At 44.1% G+C, this 21,231-nt stretch overlaps 1 protein-coding gene across 19 annotated transcripts in view; it reads left to right on the top strand.

Moving 5' to 3' along the window:
• DMD (dystrophin) overlaps nt 1–21,231 on the top strand; it is a 3,066,377-nt gene that overhangs the window by 3,002,452 nt on the left and 42,694 nt on the right. For all 19 annotated transcript variants that reach the window (XM_068268325.1, XM_068268327.1, XM_068268324.1 and 16 more), the window contains 3 exons: nt 3,085–3,243; nt 5,572–5,815; nt 6,320–6,443. In XM_068268325.1, coding sequence (XP_068124426.1) covers nt 3,085–3,243; nt 5,572–5,815; nt 6,320–6,443 — 527 coding nt within the window. The remainder of the gene's footprint in view (nt 1–3,084; nt 3,244–5,571; nt 5,816–6,319; nt 6,444–21,231) is intronic.

Here is a 21,231-nt window from a genome sequence, read left to right as displayed (position 1 = left end):
AAAATACTTACCGAAGCTCCAGCGATGGCTATTAGTCACCCTCTATCTCTCCGCGGGGTCCTAGTGGCTTCTGGCGTCTGTGTATGGAAGCCTGAGTGTCACCTAACCCTATGCGGGTCAGCTGACAACTCTGGCTTCCGTGTACTGGGGAAGCCGGAAAGCCGCTCTGAGCTCGCGGGAAGATAGAGGTAGACTGCCAGACATCGCTGGAGCCTCTGTAAGTATTTAAGGGGGGAGGTTTGTGCTGTTTCATCCGTTTGCTCAAGCAACCGGCATGCACATTTATCCGGCATCAGGCGATCCCCGCCGGATACCGGGGATTTTGCTGCAGCTTTTTTTTTTTTTTTTTTTTTTTTTTATATAATATTGCATCATACTATCTTATATGCAATTAACAAACCACATTATGTATTTTAAACTATGAGACAGAGCAGAGCTAATGACCCTCTGAACTTCCTTGCATTAGAAACCTTATCTAAAGCGGTCTCTCACGGTTTGTTTTTTTGTATAAGTGCTTCAGAAAACTGCACTGTAGCCGACTCAAGTTGGGTCGAAGAGCTCATAGAAGCTCTTTTGCAAAGTTAAGTGAAGTTTCTTAACTTTTCCTGTACTAGAAACAATATGAGACTCTTTTTTTTTGCTGCTAAAGTTTTATTTCTTTGCTGTACTACACATGCAATGCATTACCTCATAAGGTTATTTTCACTTCCGATTCCCTCTAAAATTGTACCTGAGATGAAATAAAAGGAAAAATGCATACATACCTGTAGCTTTTTCCAGCCCCCTTAGGCCTGATTGCTCACTGTCCACCGTCCTCCACCTCCTGGATTCTCCACAATCCTCCCGGTAACTTCTGCCAGTCGGCGCAGGTGCAATGCAGCCACACATGCTCCTCGACGCGCTCCCATGGCCAGAAATAATTCTGTGCCTGCGCAGTAGTGCTGCGCAGGCGCACAATGCTCCTGGCCACAGGAGGGACGGGGTGGACATGTGGCCATGGCACGCATGTGCAGCAAGCCCGACTCTCGAAGTTACCAGGAGTCATAACGGAGGATGTATGAGGTGGAGGATTGTGGCAAGGGAGCAGTCAGGCCGATGGCGGCTAGAAGAAGCCCCAGGTATGTATTAATTATTTCTTTTATTTAATCTCAGGTTTAATTTAACCTCTGAAACAACCGGTTAACCAATGAAACGGCTTACTTGAGTTTTTTTTACCAAGCTTCCTTTTCTATCCTGAATCTGTCTGCACCAATTTCACCTAATCCAAAATGTTCACCACTGCCTGTTGTCATTTCAAAGGCCATTAGGTTCATCAGGAACAATAAAATGTTCATGCCCTTGATTGGGCATTTAATATGGATGTCAAGATTATAAAATATAGTGATGCCTAAGTACTGAAGAACAATTAGTTTTTCCAAGACCATTTAACAACAAAGTTCATATTCAGAAAAGCTGAGAAATAAAAATCACTGCTATATGTGCTCTCGGTACAGTGAGTCAGAGTACAAGCACATCTTGACACTGAGCTATTGAATTTTGTTACTATTTTATTTTCTAAATTTGGTCTTAATACGTCAGTATGAGACAATTGTTGCAAACATACAAAAAGTAATTCCCAAGTGAGCACAGATTTTTTGAGGAAAACCTTTAAGTGTTTATAAATACTGCATAACTTCTGCCCTTTCTGGTCCAGGAGATCATCCATGGATTTTATACAAACTGCAACTAATGTGAATAGCAAGGGTGTATCTTTAGCTTTTCATGTAACCGCCTCTGAATTTAATTTTCTCCATTCTGCCTTAAAATCTGGTTTGCCCTATATCATGACAACTTAACCACTTCACATTCCTGGGTTTTTACCCCATACATTCCTGACAATTTTGATGGGATAGGGGTTAGAACATCTTCTAAATATTTATTGCGGCACTGTGTTCCTATCTGTGAGAATTCCCATTACTTCCTGTTAAAGCAGAAAGGAAGAGAGACAAAGATCTAATCCATTACAACATTTTTGAGTAGAGAGGGGAAGAGTTAGAACACCCAAAAGTTCACTATTGTTCTACCTTATTTCCTGCTCCAAAGACTACAAGTTTCATATGAGAACCACAAAGTTCCATAGAAGTCCCAGAGACAGGATATAAGAGAAAATCTCTTCAATAAAAACCACCAAAGTTTTCTAACCCTTTTCTACCCCATCCAAATCTAAAATAAAAACATTTCTCAGAATCGAGCATTAAATAATGAGTAAGTAATTGCAAAGAGATTTTACTCATAAAGCCTCTTACACAAAGAACACATACAAAATGATGGCCTGAGAAACCGCCTGGGCCCAAGAAGGGGGTGGAGCAGCAACCTCCTGGCTTTGGGCGGCCAGAGAGAAAGAGGTGGGTATGGCAGAAGTAGTGAGAGGAAGTGGAGTGACACAGCAAACAGACTGGCAACATAAGGAGCGTTTGAGGGCCGAATGTGGGCTGCTATTTGGACTGCCCTGATATAGCATGTGTACAGGGCTTGAGTATCAGATTATTTTTTAATGTAATACTGGTATTTGTCTGTTTGGAAGATGTCCCCTTCATTAAGTGTTATTTTTACAGACCAGTTGCAGTGATTTTTTTTATGTTATTAACCACTCTTCTCATCCATATGCCCTGACATTGAACCCTTGCTCAAGACAGAGAACACTGAAATAACATGTTTATAAACCTTAGTGCAAATTTTCTTACCTTTAGTAAAAAGTTGAGCGTAAAGTTACATTTTATATTTGAGATGACATACACCGCTTTGAAAATGCAATATTTTAGACAAGCAAGATATTTCTATTGGTATAAATATCTGCGTCTTTGGAATTTTGCATTTGCTCTGTAATTTGATTTATGCTTAACATAAAACTACTGGTGTGCAGGAAAACAGACTATTCTTTTGTTTTACTGTCCAGATTCAGACAAATTGAGTGTATTAATGTAATGGATCTGAGCCCTCAGCCGTGAGAGTTGAAAATTCTCTTTTGTCAAAATTTGATTGGAATGAATGAGAACTGATTTTCTATGCTAGAATCATGTGAATATAAATGTTTGTTTCCTGCAGAGATGATGAGCATTTGCTTATCCAGCACTACTGCCAAAGCTTGAACCAGGAGTCTCCTCTAAGCCAGCCTCGAAGCCCAGCTCAGATCCTCATCTCCCTGGAAAGTGAAGAGCGGGGGGAGCTGGAGAGAATTCTCTCCGACTTGGAAGAAGAGAATAGGTTTGTGCAACATTATGAATATTTTGATGGATAATACTTCTGCTAAAATTGGCAATTGATATCAGTGGGCAGTTGATCATACAGAAACATTCAGATTGTCCGTTCCCGCTATATAGCAGCTGGCTGTTGGTGTCTGAAGGGCACTCACGGTCATGGGATTGTTGCCTGAAGCAGTCAAAATGTCTATGGGTACCTTAAGCGTAATGGAACCCCTTGGATTTCATTTACAAAAACAGAATTAGAACACTAGAGGCTTAGTTTGACTGAAACATCTGTTAATTAAAACCTTTTTATTTTGGTTTTGCATAGAGTGGTGGGCAGTTAGAAAATGTCAGGTTTATGAACATTTCTGCTCAATTTTTCAACTAAATTGGTCACCAAAAACAGGAAGCAATCTCTTTAGCAGAGATACAGTAGTGGTGCAGGATACTTTTAGAACTAGAGGTTTTTTTCCTCTTTGTGGTTTTACACACCCAGAGGTTGGAACATATAAGTTAATTGGCTTCCCCCTAAATTGGCCCTAGACTACGATACATACATACACTACACTATAAATACATAGACATATGACTATGGTAGGGATTATATTGTGAGCTCCTTTGAGGGACAGTTAAGGGATAAGAATATATACTCTGTACAGCGCTGTAGATAATGTCAGCGCTCTATAAATACTAAATATTAATAATGTAAAATTTCTTTCAAATGAGTCCTGTTAATATGTTAAAAAGCCTCTGATTATGTGCTCTGATGCAGAACTGCATCTCAGAATGGTTGTATATTTAGGCACAAAACAAGCAGTGCAGTTTTACCTTTTCAATCTTGTGTACATAGGCCAGCATTTATTATTAATAGTTTATTTTTAAACTACTGTTGCATGTTTACAGTTCAGATCAAATATCATCTTATTACTGCAAATATAATCATTAGTGTTGCCTTAGACGGCACCGTAGAGTGGCAAATCAAAAGATTTTTTGTTTTGTTTCAGTTTTTTTGTTTAGTTTGTCTTGCTGAGCTCAGCACTAATGTTTACTTGTACAGCACCTCAGAGTCTCATATAGTACAAATGTTTTGCAGTGTAAGGCCTATGTCATATTGGCAATTCCACAAGTGATTCCTCACTGATGACAAGTTGGTAGAAAATAATTGCTGGGATGCTTTTACTTAAAGAGAACGCAAGGCGGAAAGATGATAAAAAAAAAATACTATCTGAACCAGGTCTTCTCCAGGATGCCAACAATCCGCTCCTCGCTGTCCCACGTCACTCTGTTTGCCCACTATGGCACAGAGGTTTTCTTAATTTCCAAGATTGCCGTGGCCCCCGGCTCACAGAGAGTTGTGTTGTGACACAGAAAGGTGGGAAAGGGGCATTTCTAACAGCAGAGAGCGTATTCTGCAACAGCACCTTTCCTGCAAAGGACACCCCTTCCCCAATAAGGATGCAGACAAGTGACTTGCTGCAATTTCTGTAGGGGGGGGGGGGGGGGGCTGCAGAAGGAAAGGGTAACAGAGAGCAGAGAGGACAAATGTATGTCATTGAGAAAGGAACATACCTCCCATGTGTCCCATTTGTGATTATAACACCCACCTCTGGTACAATCTAAAGGACAACTGAAGCTAGAGGCATATGGAGGCTGCCATATTTATTTCCTTTTAAGCAATACCAGTTGCCTGGCAATCCTGCCAATCCTCTGCCTCTAATACTTATAGCCATAAACCGTGAACAAGCATGCAGTAGATCAGGTGTTGTCAGGTATTGTCAGATCTTACAAGATGAGCCGCATGCTTGTTTCTGGTGTTATTCAGACACTGCTGCAGCCAAATAGATCAACAGGGCTGCCAGGCAACTGGTATTGTTTAAAAGGAAATGCATATGGCAGCCTCCATTATCCCTCTCGCTTCAGTTGTCCTTTAATACTGGTAGCTACAGTATCACTAGAAATGGTGAGGTTTGTTGACACTCTTAACATCCACTGTCTAGCAACAGAACAGACTGCTGTTTTATCTCCAGCTACACTGTAAGTGCTATGTAAAAGCATTCCAGTGATTCCTCCATGGCAATTTTGCCATCAAAGAATTTCTGTTTACATCTCCTGTATAATGGACCAAACAAAAATGCATGGTCTGTGTCCTCTGGCTTTTATTAAAATGCAATTTCATGTTGAGCATGTTAAGTCTAGTTGTTAAGTCTATGTCAAACCTGCATTTCATATCTCTAGGCATAGACTTAAAAAGCTTAAAATTCATACAAATAATATTGACTCAAACGCTGAATACGTACAATCTGGTATCTCTTTGTATTCTGTACAAACCATTGTTGGTTTTCCATAGGAATTTGCAGTCTGAATATGATAGGCTGAAGGAACAACATGATCACAAGGGATTGTCCCCACTGCCCTCCCCTCCAGAAATGATGCCAGCCTCCCCACAAAGCCCACGCGATGCAGAACTCATTGCAGAAGCCAAATTACTGCGCCAGCACAAGGGACGCCTGGAAGCTAGAATGCAAATACTGGAAGATCACAACAAGCAACTGGAGTCACAACTGCATCGGCTCAGACAGCTGCTAGAACAGGTAATGAAGAATCTGCTACACAGCATTACTGGAACAGGCCCTGAACAAGCATGCATGCATCAGACAGAAGTCTGACCTAATCTAGTCAAATTTAATTTGCAAGCTGCATGCTTGTTTGAAGTGTGTGATCCAGATACTGTAGCAGCCAAAGAGATCAGCAGAGATGCCACTGTAGCTAAAGAGATTAGGAGGAGTGCCAAGCAACTGGTATGGGTTAAAGGGAAATAACTATGGCAGCCTCCATATCCAGCTCAGTTCAAGGGCTCTTTAATAGGTTACTTATCCACAGTAATTTCCACCATGTTATTACATAAAGCCCTACAGCAGCAGGGTGGGGGCTGTTAGTGTTCTTCTTCTTCTAGACAGCACGTATTCACTTAAATAATGTGTTCCAGACAAATGCTGTATTTAACACTGCATGCTTATTTTGAAAGACATTGATTATTTCACTGCAGATTGCGCCATATGACAACCTTTGTTTCTCCTATTGTGCTTGTATTTTAGCCGCAAGCTGAAGCAAAGGTCAATGGTACAACATTTTCCTCTCCTACTCCCTCGCTGCAGAGATCAGAGAGTAACCAGCCGATGTTGCTTCGCGTAGTTGGCAGCCAAACATCTGAATCTATGGGTAAGGTATTCCGCTGTTGATCATAATGTTTGCTACTGACTGCTGCATAAATTCACACTTATTACTAATCACCTGCTATTGTTGTTGATTACATTCTCAAGCATATGATATAAACATTAAAAGCAAGCCGCTGCAGGTAACAAAGGGAAAGAGGCTAATTGAAAATGGATACTTGTGTACAATTTAGACTTCTAAGTAGGCTATTAATATCAAAGCACATAAAGACGGATGTATAAAAATTCTGTAAAGAGGAACATTTAACCACTATCTGGCATGTTTGATAAAAATGGAATAAAAAACGATGTGAAGCTAATTGTGAAGTACACCACCGACCACCAATCCAAATCCACAACTTTTTATTTTAGCTTTCAAAACAAAGTGAATCCAGATTTGTTACGCTGGGCTGAATGTAAATGCTATTTTGGCCACATGACATTGTGGGCGAAGGCTTGTGGAAGCATGCATACTCTCCAGCTCCCCACCACCTCCTAAAATCATCCTTTGAGGAAGTGTAGTTTTCCTGCCAACATAGGCACACACCTATAGGATTCAGTGATAAATCTGATCAAAGGAACAGGAAGTGAACAAGTGGAAGAGTGTTTGGAAAGCAGCAGTTTGAAAAGAAGATGTTTGTTGACAACGTAGACATGGTGACCTGGTAGACATGGAAGGTAGTTATACAAGCTCACCTTTACACAGACTATCCTGTGGCACTGCCTGGAGTCCTTGCTCCTTCTCGCTTCTGTGACAAATATTAGGAAAGTAGGAATGGAATCACTATGTAGAATGTAAACATTTCAGCACTATGACGAGACAAGTTTTTTTGCGGGGGCGGGGCTTTAGTAGTTCTGTTTCACATTGACAATGCCACTGTTTACATTGTTCTTGTTTTGCCTATTTGCTCATGCTCACCCTTAATGAACATAGCTGAAAAGGCATCAGGACGCAAAGGATAGTGCATTTCTCAATAACCATCCTCTTTATTTGTCCATGGAAGGCCAGAAATATGTGAGCTGCCTTTGTCAATTTGTTTTAAAAGTATTAGTTTAGTTTATAGTCCACTTTTGTTGAGAATCGCTACAACCATACAACAATGCTCCAAAAGACTTTCTGTGCTTTAACCCCTTTTTAACTGCTGGTGTGCATGCAGTATCTACATCCCTGAAAACTTCACTTGCTTACCAGGGGGGTAGATGTACATCTTTACTTATTTACCTCAGCATTCCAGTTCGTTTCATGTCGCAATCCTGCCGATCTGTGATCGGTGAATAGGAACAGCTGTTTCCAAAGCCGATCACAGTGCCTGTAATAAGTGAAAGCTGGCATTAGCAAGATTCATTCACAACGTGAAAGTGAAAGACACAAAATAAACATAGCAGCAAATACCCCCATAAAGTTGAAACACAGCAATTACCACCACAGATATGAAATGCAAGCATTACCTCCTATTCATATAATGCAGCAATTACCCCTTCGCATCGGTGCTCAGTGGGGCAGGTGATGAACATACCATCCTCTGGATTTGCCTCTGTCTTCTTTTCTACCCTGTGTATCTTTACCTCTCCCTCTCTTGGTCCTCCGTGCTGCCTCATAATCTCCTGCTGCCTCCTAATCTCCTCCTCTGCTGAAATTCTGTGTTCTTCGCTGAATCATCACCTTCTCCACTCACTCTCCTCTCATGCTGCTGCTCCTTACCAGCCCGACAGAAGGCATGTAAATAGCCAAACAAGATAACTTGTTGATGCGCCAGGAATTGGAATAATCCACAGTTTGCATCAACTATAGAGTGGGACTACTTTGACCAAATAAAAAGGGGAAAGTGGGATTGGCTGCTATAGATCATCAAGGTAAAATATATATATAATATATATATATATATATATATATATATATATATATATATATATATATATATATATATATATATATATATATATATATATATATATATATATATATATATATATATATTGAGATTGTGTTCTCCCACCTCAGTTACTAATAATAAAATCACTGTCAGGCCTAGAAGCTACTAGCAATGCTTTTCTAAGCACTTGTGATTTGTTAAGCGCTTACTGATGTAATGTTATGGGGATTGTTAGAAAATCCCATCCCTCAAGTTGGATCACACACATTACATTAGCAAGAGTTTTTTTTCAAATCACAAGTGCTCAGAAAAGCTATATTTAAAAAGGAGGTGGAGGGCGCTTAGCCACTTCCCGTCCCTGGGGTTTTCCCCCTCAAAAACCAGAACAATTTTCTACATTTCACACTCTTCCCATTCATTAGCCAATAGCTTTATCACTACTTATCACACATAAATGATCTATAACTTGTTTTTTTCGCCACCAATTAGGCTTTTTTTTGGGTGGTACATTTTGCTTAGAATTATTTAATTTTGTACAGATTTTAATGGTAATAAGGGGGAAAAAATGAAAAAAGGAATTATTTCTCAGTTTTCAGCCACTATAATTTGAAAATAATAATTGGTACTGTAGATTAAACCTACACATTTGATTTGCCTGCTTGTCCTGGTTATTACAGGGTTTAAAGTATGATCCTAGTACAATGTATGGCGACAATATATTATTTGGAAATAAAGGTGCATTTTTTTCCATTTTGCGGCTTTGCGGATTTTTTAATTGTTGTGGCACTTTTTAATCATCCCCGCTCCCTAGTTAGCAAGATGTGCTCCTTTATACCCCCCCCCCCCTCCCCCATACTTGGCCAGATGTGCCCGTTACCCTTCCCCAGCCCCTGATGTGCCTCTGTAACACGCCCCCCTACTTCAGTAAACCAGATGTGCCTGTTTATCTCTCCCCCCCCCCCATAGTTAGCCAGATGTGTTTTTTATTACCCCCCTCCCCCGATTCATAGCCAGGTGTATGCCCTTTATGCCTCCCCCTCCCCCATTTATAGCCAGCTGTGCCCCTTTTAATTTATATCCCTCCCCCATGGATAGCCAGGTGTTGGCCCTTTAAGATATTGCCGATCCTCTGTAATACCTCCCTCCCCCTCCATGCTGTGATCGGGCAGCATGGAGGATTACAATGTAACAATATTTACCTGCCTTGTTCCACCGGCGATCACGATCTCCTCCCTGCAGTACCGCTGGCAGCCTCACTATGCTGACCGGATTGGGTCCCGGCTTGATGACGTCATCAAGCCGGGACCCGATTCACTCAGCATAGTGAGGCTGACAGCGGGACTACAGGGAGAGGATCGCGATCGGCGCTGGAACAAGGTCAGGTAAATGTTGTTACATTGTAATCCTCCATGCTGCCCGATCGCAGCATTGGGGGGGGGGGGGGTATTACAGAGGATCGGGCGGGGGGATCGGAGACCCGGGAAGGGATGCCAGAGTAGTGTAGTTAGGGGGAGGGGAGTTAATGAGCCCAGGAGCGTGCTAGCACGCCCGCTGTGCTCATTAAATGACAGCAACTTATAATCACGTCATGTGGCTTTCAGGAGCCACTTGCAATGACGTGATTATACTGTATGCGGGATGTAAACTGGTTAGGATGGGGGTGTATATTTTTCACCTGCTGCTGCCCTGTCTTCTGGGGAACCCACCTTCCCCAAGAAGAATGAAAATAAATTGTAAGATTAAATTGACAGGTAGCGCTGGAATTGGTTATTATTAGTGCACTAATGATAACCAATTCCAGCGCTACCTGTCAATTTAATCTTACAATTTCTGCTCAGAAAAGCTGACTGACTGACTTTAAAGGTGCAAGCCCCAAAATGGACATTCAGCTCCTAACTTGTCTAGTGGCTCGGTGAACTGAAATACTCATGCAGCCTTGGAAATGTTAAAATGCAGGTCCCAGTTAGTGACATATTAGATGATGTCAAGAGCAAGATAGCCCTTGGCCCTGTGTCCATAGGTCTAGTTCAAACGGATGGCTTGGAAGACGTGCATTTCTTGTGTTAAACATTTGTCAAGCTGAAACAAATGTCTACAAAATGTGAAACATTGCCTGCAAATGACTGTTAAATGAATTTTCAAACTGTTACAGGGGACTTTAAAGGGGAACCTGACATGAGAGTATAAACAATACCAAATGCCCAGCAGTTTTCCTGATTCTTTATCTCTAATACTTTTAGCCATAGACCCTGAACATGCATATGCAGCTGACTCAGGTTTTACTGGATAGGCTTGTTCCAGGTTTTTAACTCAGATGCTCAGTATACCTGAATATCAACAGGACTGCCAGGGAACTGGCATTATTTACAAGGAACTAAATATGGCAGCCTCCATATCCCTCTTGCTTCAGTTATCCTTTAAAGCGGATCCGATATGAAAAACTAACTATAACAAGTAACTTGTCTATATATCTTATCTAAAGTTTAGATAGTTTACACAGCAAATCTAGCTGCAAACAGCTTCAATAGAAAATGATTATTTCTTACTGTGATACAATGACAGCAGCCATGTTGTTTTTAAACATTACACAGAGGCAGGCTTATCTGTATCTTGAGCACTCAGCCTGTGAAAAAAACCTAATCCCCCCTCCTCCCTCCTCCCCTCTGCCTCTGAAGTCAATGGCTAGTAACACCTCCTCCTCCTGCCCAGACTGAGCTCCCACGAGCCCTTGGTTTATTTAGTTTATAAGGAATTAGAGTATTAAAACAAAAACAAAAAGTATTTGGCTTGAGGAATGCCCGATAAACAATAGGAAAGGAACACAATTATGCAATGAGTAAAAGTTCATCCACTTTAAGGTATATGTAAAGGGTGGGCTTGCAAAGGACAAAGTTGATGGGGTAAAATAAATTCCTCCCAAACACTCTTCATTCCGTTTGTGAAAGTGCAGTCGTGTTTTCATTGTGCTTGAATTTAATCTGTTGCGATGTTGCAATTTAAACACATATGGACTGCCTTAAATGATTTATTTCCAGATAGTGATGGCCCGAACCTCCGATTTTCAGTTCGCGAACTTCCGCAAAAGTGCGGTTCGCGTGAACTTTGAAAACTAGAAACACTTATGCTGGCCAGAAAAGTAATGGAAAAGATGTTTCAAGGGGTCTAGCACCTGAATGGGGGCATGGCGGAGTGGGATAGATGCCAAAAGTCCCGGGGAAAAATCTGGATGTGACGCAGGGAATCTGGGTTCGGTTCTGGTCCGGAGTGGGAGCCTGAGAACCGGCTACCACCACCACACATCCAAGTAAGGACTCAGAAAAATTAGGCAGGTGTGTACACGCACCAGAAAAATTATTATAGCAGCCACTGCTAGCAGCGGCCTTAAAAATTCAGGAATCCACCTGGAGTCCTGGACCCAGTTGGTGGTGGCAGAGAAGGCAGTCAAGCGGTCTGCGGGCAGAGGTGCTGTGTGGGGAGCGATTTAGTCTTGGGGCAGGCAGTCACACGGCGTGCAGGCAGAGATGCTGTGTGTGGGGACTGACTTAGTCTTCGGGCGGGCAGTAGCCCTCCGGGATCCATGCCTCATTCATTTTTATAAAGGTGAGGTATTGAACACTTTTGTGACTTAGGCGACTTCTCTTCTCAGTGACAATGCCTCCAGCTGCGCTGAAGGTCCTTTCTGACAGGACGCATGAGGCAGGGCAAGACAGAAGTTGTATGGCAAATTGGGACAGCTCTGGCCACAGGTCAAGCCTATGCACCCAGTAGTCCAAGGGTTCATCGCTGCTCACAGTGTCTACATCCACACTTAAGGCCAGGTAGTCGGCTACCTGCCAGTCCAGGCATTGGTGGAGGGTGGATTCGTAAGGGCTAAGGCGAGATGTTTGACTAAAGAATGTCCACATGTCCGACATCACCATGAGATCGCTGGAGCGTCCTGTCCTTGCCTGCGTGGGCATGGGAGAAGGATTACTGGCAGTGGTACCTTTATTGCGTTGTGCTCAGGGACGGATCTAGACCAAGTTGCGCCTGGGGCAAGGTCAGGTTTTGGCGCCTAAACTGCCATTCCCCATCCAGTTTTGGCGCCTAAAGGCCAGGTTTTGGTGCCTAAAGATCAGGTTTTGGCGCCTAAACTGCCATTCCCCATCCAAATTTTGCCGCCTTTTTAAGAATTCAACAAACTGCGCCCGGGGCAAGAGACCCGTCTGCCCCCCCTAGATCCGTCCCTGGTTGTGCTGTGACCTCACCCTTAAACGCATTGTAAAGCATAGTTGCCAGCTTGTTCTGCAAGTGCTGCATCTTTTCTGCCTTCAGGTGAGTTGGTAACATGTCCGCCTCTTTGTGCCTATACCAAGGGTCTAGTAGCGTGGCCACCCAGTAATTGTCATTCCCCTTGAGTTTTTTTATATGGGGATCCCTCAATAGGCTGGACAGCATGAAAGACGCCATCTGCACAAAGTTGGATCCAGACGTACTATCTATCTCCTCTTGCTCTTCCTCAATGACGTCAAGTAAGTCCTCCTCTTCCCCCCAGCCACGAACAATACCACGGGAGCATTGAGCAGCACAAGCCCCCTGCGACGCCTGCTGTGGTTGTTCTTCTGCCGCCTCCTCCTCCAAAGAAACACCTTCCTCATCATCCGAATCTGACTCCTCTTCTCCACATGACTCTTCCTCCTCCCCCGTCTGTGCTGCAGCAGGTGTTGAGGAAACATCTGGTTCTGATGAGAATTGATCCCACAACGCTTTCTCCCGTAACTGTTCCTGTTCACACTCCTCCACAGCTTGATCCACTACTCTATGTACGGCACCATCCAGGAAGTAAGCGTGCGGGATCAAGTCGCTGATGGTGCCTTTACTGCGACTCACCAGGTTGGTCACCTCCTCAAATGGCCGCATGAGCCTGCATGCATTTCACATAAGTGTCCAGTTGTTGGGCCAGAACATCCCCATCTCCTCAGACTGTGTCCTTCTACTGTAGTTGTAGAGGTACTGGGTGATGGCTTTCTCCTGTTCTAGTAGGTGAGAGAACATAAGGAGGGTCGAAGTCCAGCGAGTCGGGCTATCACAAATCAGGCTTCTCACCGGCAACTTGTTTCTCCGCTGAATATCGGCAAAGCGTGCCATGGCCGTGTAAGACCGCCTGAAATGCCCACACAACTTCCTGGCCTGCTTCAGGACGTCCTCTAAGCCTGGGTACTTTGACACAAATGTTTGAATTACTAGATTCAGCACATGTGCCATGCAGGGTGCATGTGTCAGCTTTCCCAAATTCAAAGCGAAAATGAGATTGCTGCAGTTGTCACACACCATGTTGCCGATCTCCAGCTGGTGCGGGGTCAGCCACCGATCCACCTGTTTGTAAAGAGCAGCCAGGAGAGCTGCTCCAGTGTGACTCTCCGGTTGAGGCAAGACATGTCTAAGATGGCGTGAAACTGTTGTATCTGGCATGCAGCATAGGCCCTGGGGAGCTTGGGCTGTGTAGCTGGAGAGGAGAAAGCTGCACCAGTAGAGTTGAACTGCCACTCAGCCGAGGAGGAGAAGGACGACAGCGAAGAGGATGTAGCAGGAGGAGAGAAGGTGGGCAGGAGGCCTGCCTGCAAGCCATGGAGGTGTCACAAGTTGGTCCGCTGCACAGCCACGTACTCCGCTTGCCATCGGTCACCAGGTTGACCCAATGGGCTGTGTATGTAATGTACCTGCCCTGACCGTGTTTGGCAGACCAGGCATCCATGATCAGGTGGACCCTTGACCCAACGCTGTGTGCCAGAGATGATGCCACTTGGCTCACAACTTCACAGTACAGTTTGGGTATCGCCTTTTTAGAGGAATAATTGCGGCCTGGTATCTTCCACTGTGGTGTCCTAATGGCCACAAATTTACGGAAGGCCTCAGAGTCCACCAGCTGGTATGGTAACAGCTGGCGAGCTAACAGTTCCGCCAAGCCAGCTGTCAGACGCCGGGCAAGAGGGTGACTGGCAGAAATTGGCTTCTTCCGCTCAAAGATTTCCTTCACAGACACCTGGCTGCTGTGGGCAGAGGAGCAGCAACCACTCAAGGTCTGAGCTGGAGCGGAGGAGGGTGGCTGTGAAGGTGCAAGGGAGAAAGCGGCTGAAGATGCTGCACCTGAAGGAAGAAGAGGAGAAGGAGGGTGGCTTTTCTTTTGTGTGCTGCTTTTGCTCAGGTGCTCTTCCCATTGCAGTTTGTGCCTTTTCTCCATGTGCCTTCGTAAGGCAGTGGTCCCTACATGGGTGTTGGCCTTTCCACGGCTCAATTTTTGGAGGCCGAGAGAACAGCTGGCATTGCTCTGATCTATGGCAGACAAACTAAAGCATTTCCAAACCACTGAGCCCCCCTGGGGTGTGGGCACTATGGTGGCATCAGCAGCTGACGTTGAAGGTCATTTTGGCTGGCTGTCCATAGGTGGCGATACATGACGCCGGACACTGCCACCAGCTGTTTCTGACGACGAGCTCCCCTGCTTCTTTCAGGAACTCTTCTTCTCCTACTCCTCTCTGACTCCCTGTCTGAACTGTCCCCCTGTTCATCTCCTCTATTGGGAACATACGTGGCATCCGTATCATCGTCATCATCATAATCATCCTGCCCAGCTTCGAATGAATCAGACACCTCCAAAACTGCACCAACAGCAGGTACTTCATCATCCTCCTCCTCACACGTTAAGTCCATAGTGTCGCATAACTCAGACATATGAGGTGGTGTAACTTGCTTAGCGCCTTCATCTGGTTGTAACAATAATGGCTGTGCATCAGTGATTTCCCCACCAAATAACTCCTGCGAACTGTCAAATGCAGCGGATGTGGCGCTTGTAGTAGTGATGGTGGCTGCGGAAGATGAGGTGTTCTGTGTTATAGTCAACCACGTCATGACAATCTTGGGAGTTGATGGGACATGCCTTCTTCTGAGCACTGTACTTTGGTCCAGGGCCGCACAAAATCACATCAGCACGACCTCGCACAGACCTGCCGGGTGGCCTTCCTCTGGGTCTGCCTCTACCTCTGCTTCTACCTGTTTTGTCCATATCGGGGGGGGGGGGGGGGGGGGGATGAAGTGAGAGGTATGCACTGACTTGACTAATACAAAGTGCAGTTACACAGGTGAAGTTAACCGGTATGCACGGAGTGGTATATCATACTGCGTGCACTCACGTAGGTAGGTGGGTGCACTGAACACAACAGGTAGGTATATGCAGTGATGGGTATTACAAATGTGCACCTATCACACACGTACCGTGAACAGGTACAGTGAAGAGTCCAATCACATATGTACAGAGAATCAAAGAAGCGTGCACCTTCCGTCTCTGGGTTTATTACCGCATTGGTGACAGTGCCATGATGCAGTGATTCTTCATATTCATTAAACATAGCATATAAACATTGTGCATTATTAGATCTTACATATCCTTAAGTCAGTGGGTCATCGTAGTGGAGGTGGGTGGTGGGCAGTAGGTGTTTAAGCGACGGCCGTTTCTGCGGACCACTGTGAATGGAGGCTGTGAGCTTCCGGGAATAAGACGGAGCTCTAAGCTCCACCCCTTCCGGTCACATTACTTTCCCCATACTCGAGCTGGTTGCCATAACTACAAGGACGCCGATCGAGGGGATAGAAGGAGGAGATTCAAGTTCCGCCTTCACCCCACTGGCCAATCAGAGGAGAATCCACAACTGTGGCCTCCCTATCTCCGCCCCTTAATGGGATCTCTTGTTTTTCTAGGGCTAAAAAACGCAGGTTACCTGTTATTGAGGAGAGAGACAAAGATGATCTTGAGGACTTAAGCAATGGCCCGTTAGGCCTTAATGACAAAACAGAACTTTCTTGCATGCTGGACCCTTGAAATAATTTTCCTATAAGAAAAAGACTGTTTGATACCATGTATAAATTAGTTTTGTAGTTGTATTGCTAGATTTAATACGGGTATAATCTGTAACCTACATAAATAGAAATGATATACACTGCCGGATATAAATCGGTTTAGAGACCATAGAGCGACAAATAGATGACTAATGGATATGGTCTAGCATGGTTCCTGTAAATATTAAGAATGACAATGTAGGATTCAAACTTTTTATCCCTGTTACTGTCTGCCCCTTGCTAGATGCCCTACCTTTTGGTATTTAAGATATATTCCAGTGTAACCTAACTAAATTTAATACCCCCCAAGTGTTTTTAAAGTTCACTTTTATATCACATAACACTTGCCTCACGGTTGCCATGACAGCGGGGACGCTGTTTACAGAAGGATAATGCGACCCTTTAATGTGGCCACCTTCTATAGACGTTCGCGAAAAGGCAGGCTGTAATAATATGCCCACTACACAGGTGCCCCGGCAAGGGTAGCACTGTGCGTCTATAGACGTTCACTACACGGATGCCCTGTTTTTGGGAGTGCGGTGCGTCTATATAATAGCGCCGTCTTAGTTATTTGTAGGTGTTTACGTTTGAGGCTACAGTTGTGGCTTCTCCTCTGATTGGCCAGTGGGGTGAAGGCGGAACTTGAATCTCCGCCTTCTATCCCCTGGATCGGCGTCCTTGTAGTTATGGCAACCAGCTCGAGTATGGGGGAAGTGATGTGACCGGAAGGGGCGGAGCTTAGAGCTCCGTCTTAATCCCGGAAGATCACAGCCTCCATTCACAGTGGTCCGCAGCGTGACCAAGCATCAGGAGACGCGAAACAGCCGTCGCTGAACCACCTACTGCCCACCACCCACCTCCACTACGATGACCCACTGACTTAAAGGGACACTTAAGTCAAACAAAAAAAATGAGTTTTACTCACCTGGGACTTCCAATAGCCCGCTGCAGCTGTTCGGTGCCCTCGCCATCTCCCTCCGATCCTCCTGGCCCCGCCGGCAGCCACTTCCTGTTTCGGTGACGGGAGCTGACAGGCTGGGGATGCGAGTGATTCTTCGTGTTCCTGGCCACAATAGCGCCATCTATGCTGCTATAGCATATATCATATACCACATAGCAGCATAGAGGGTGCTAATGTGTCTGGGAACGCAAAGAATCACTCGCGTCCCCAGCCTGTCAGCTCCTGTCATCGAAACAGGAAGTGGCTGCCGGCGGGGCCGGGAGGATCGGAGGGAGACGGCGAGGGCACCGGACAGCTGCAGGGGGCTATTGGAAGCCCTAGGTGAGTCAAACTCATTTTTTTTTGTTTGACTTAAGTGTCCCTTTAAGGATATGTAAGATCTAATAATACACAATGTTTATATGCGATGTTTAATGAATATGAAAATTCACTGTATCATGGCACTGTCACCAATGCGGTAATAAACTCAGAGACGGAAGGTGCACGCTTCTTTGATTCTCTGTACATATGTTTTATAATGTGCACCTGTCACACACAGACAGGTACCGGACAGGCACAGTGACACTGCGTGTGCTCACGTAGGTAGGTGGGTGCACTGTGAACAGGTAGGTATATGCAGTGATGGGTATTACAATGTGCACCTGTCACACACAGGTACTGGACAGGCACAGTGACACTGCGTGCGCTCACGTAGGTAGGTGGGTGCACTGAAGTGAACAGGTAGTAGGTTTATGCAGTGATGGGTATTACAATGTGCACCTGGCACAGTAGTAATAATTATACCACCAAGGGGCCAAAGGCCAGCTGCGACTGAATGACAGGGCTGTATATAATGCAAGTGGGCCACACAAAATAAAGAAAAAAAAAATAGATCACAAGAACAAGATTAGCTCTCAAAAGAGCTGTTGAGGGGTGCTATTTTTTAGCAATAAGAATCAAGGAGCAAGCTAAGAAGCCTACAAGAGCCTAACTAAGCTTTCCCTATAGGTTTCTGCACATTAGCTCTCCCTTCTCTAATTAATGCAGGCACACGAGTGAGTGAAAAGCCTGACGCTGCCTGCCTTTTATAAGGTGGCGTGGCTCCAGGAGGGATTTGTAGCCTAATTGGCTACAATGTGCCTGCTGACTGTGATATAGAGGGTCAAAGTTGACCCTCATGATGCACTATGGGGTCGAACCGAACTTCCGGAAAAGTTTGCGGTTCTCCACGATCGCGAACCCCGGAAGTTTGCCGGGAACCGTTCGCCGGCGAACCATTCGTGTCATCGTGATTGGTTTGTGAGGGTGAAGAAAAAAGTTCTTGTTTGCAGTGTTGAAAAAATATTGAAGCTTATCCACCTTTGATTTGGCTGTTTTGCCACCCCTTGCGGATTGGTAAAATAACAGCCAAATCACACCACACCTAGAACTTTTTAGTTTCAAAAGACTCTATTGACTACACACCTATGAGAAAGGGAAACCTGATTCCATTGAGTTGTGCCATACGTCTTTGTGACATTGGCAATATAATATACTAATTTGTGCTTAGCTTGAGGTAATTTTTAGGTTTCAGACCAAGAAAGAAACTCGCTGCATCTGCCCATAAATGAAAAGCCAAAGTTTTGTTGACTGGCTTAAGAACTTTTTTACATAGCTGAGTTAGAATAGAGCAAAACCACCATACAGTATATGGTACATAGTACCAGCATGTACAGATTCCCAGAAATGGGAGACCGTTCTATGCCTGGAAATTAAGTGAAGCTTTTCAGGCACAATATCATATCTATGCAATAATCGCAGAGAGACTTCCATATTGAAAACCTGAAGGCTTCCCTTCCATAGGGTGTCTAAACATTGCCCACATTGTTCAACATCCAGGGAGGTACATCAATCAACAATCCCTCTCCCAATCCTTCTGAAAGCTATGCCTAGAGGTTGATGATCCAGAGTTCAAAATAGGATAAAGAACACCTAGCACTTTTTGCTGCAAGTATTACTGCGCCGGAAACAACATACTTAACACCTTATATCTGTAGTGTACTGGTACACATTAATAAGTTCCTCACGAAGATAAAGTGATTAAACCCCAGGAACATATTAACATCTCTGATTGTAAAGAATCTTCCCTAAGCAAACAATCATGGCCTGACCACACAGCTACAAGCTGAAATTCCCTGTGGCGGTATTCTGTAATCAATAGCCTGAATCACTATTTCTATGGCAACACGGGATGTATTTAGATTTTGAAAAATAAGCATGCAAAGTCATCTGCAATATTATCCCCAGCCCTTCACAAACTATTGATTTCTAATCTTAGACGAGATAAAAGATGCGGGCTTGTCTAAATATTTGATATCTTAATTTCTTTATGTGCTTAGCTGTGCCTGCATTCATTTGTATAATTCAACAGTTCAAGGCTTATAAATGTATGTGAAATTCTGTTGTTTTTTGTTTTGTTTTTTTTCATTTTAATTCTCTTATTTGCACGCAGCAGCAGATCATAGAAATGTAGCTCAATCTGTACGTTGTTGGATAGTCAATATTTTTAGGTTTTTTTTTTTTACTCTACCAATAAAAAACACCGTGGGGTAGATTAATCAAGCTTAAAGGGGCACTACAGCGGAAAACTGTAAAATGTAAAATATGTGCAAACCTATACAAATAAGAAGTATGTCTCTTCCAGAGTACAATGAGCCATACATTACTTTTCTCCCATGTTGCTGTTACTTACAGTAGGCAGTAGAAATCTGACAGAAGTGACAGGTTTTGGACTAGTCCATTTCTTCATAGGGGATTCTCTGCAAGGCTTTTATTCTTTATAAAGATATTCCCTAAAAAGGATTTAAACAATGATGCTGGCCAGCTTCCCTGCTCCCTACACAAGTGAATGGCAGTTGGTTTGTCCAACTGCCAAACAACTAAGTGCTTTTGAGAATAAATATATCCTTGAGAATCCCCTATAAAGAGATGGACTAGTCCAAAACCTGTCACTTCTGTCAGATTTCTACAACCTACTGTAAGTGACAGCAACATAGGAGAAAAGTAATTTATGGCTCATTTTACTGTGGAAAAAAAAGTACTTCTTATTTGTATATGTTTGCACATATATTAAAAAAGTTTTTATTACAAAATCCACTTTAACATAATAGTCCTACCTAAACCGCTGCATCCCCGCCGCTGTAATCTAACTAAATCCCCCCAAACTCCCCGGGGGGCATTCCAGGCAGCGCTTCCATGAGAGGCAGAGCTATGAGCCGCAGCTCTGCCTCTCAGTGCGTTTGTCAGCCCGGATCGCCGCCTCTCCGCCGCTGACAGACGCGTGTGAGGCAGGGCTGCAGCTCATAGCTCTGCCTCACACAAGAGTAGAGGGCAGCAAAATCCATGACCAAGAAAGTCGTGGATTTTGCAGGGGAGAGGGAGGGTGCGTTTGGGGGGATTTAGATAGATTACAGCCGCGGGGATGAGGCGGTTTAGTTAGGGCTAATATGTTAAAGAGAATTTTGTTATAAAAAACTTTTTTTAAGAGACTTCAGTGTCTCTTTAACTGAGAGGGATATGGATGTTTCCTTTTAAACAGTACCAGTTAATTGTCAATCCTGCTGATCTCTTTGAATGCAGTAGTGGCTGAATCACACACCTAAAACATGCATGCAGCTGACTTCAGTCAGAGCACCGGATCTGCATGCTTGTTGAGGGGCTGTGGCTAAAAGTTTTAGAGACACAGCATTAGCAGGAGAGTCAGGCAACTGGTATTTTAAAAGGAAAAATCCACATCCTTCTCAGTTTAGGTTCCTTTTAATGGCAGGAGAGCGAGCTCAGCAAACACTATGCTGCCGCGGTGTAGCTAGTGTGCACTGGTAACTTACGCATGCTCCTCCGAACTACTGAATATACTCGAGTATAAGTGTAGAAATTTAGGTCTGCTTCACTTCATGAAAGTATAGGGTTCAAATTATACACGAGTCACGGGCAACACTGAGTACACAGAGTAATGTGTGTACTAATAGTGACATTCCCATTTGCAGCAATTTACCCTGTGCTAAGTGATACTTTGAGGAAAGAGAATGCCAAGAAAACACAGGTGTGACTGTCCTGGCCACAACAATTAC

The sequence above is a fragment of the Hyperolius riggenbachi genome, chromosome 2 (genome assembly GCF_040937935.1).
Source record: "Hyperolius riggenbachi isolate aHypRig1 chromosome 2, aHypRig1.pri, whole genome shotgun sequence".
Taxonomy (NCBI): Eukaryota; Metazoa; Chordata; class Amphibia; order Anura; family Hyperoliidae; genus Hyperolius; species Hyperolius riggenbachi.
This window is presented reverse-complemented; position numbering and strand designations above follow the sequence as displayed.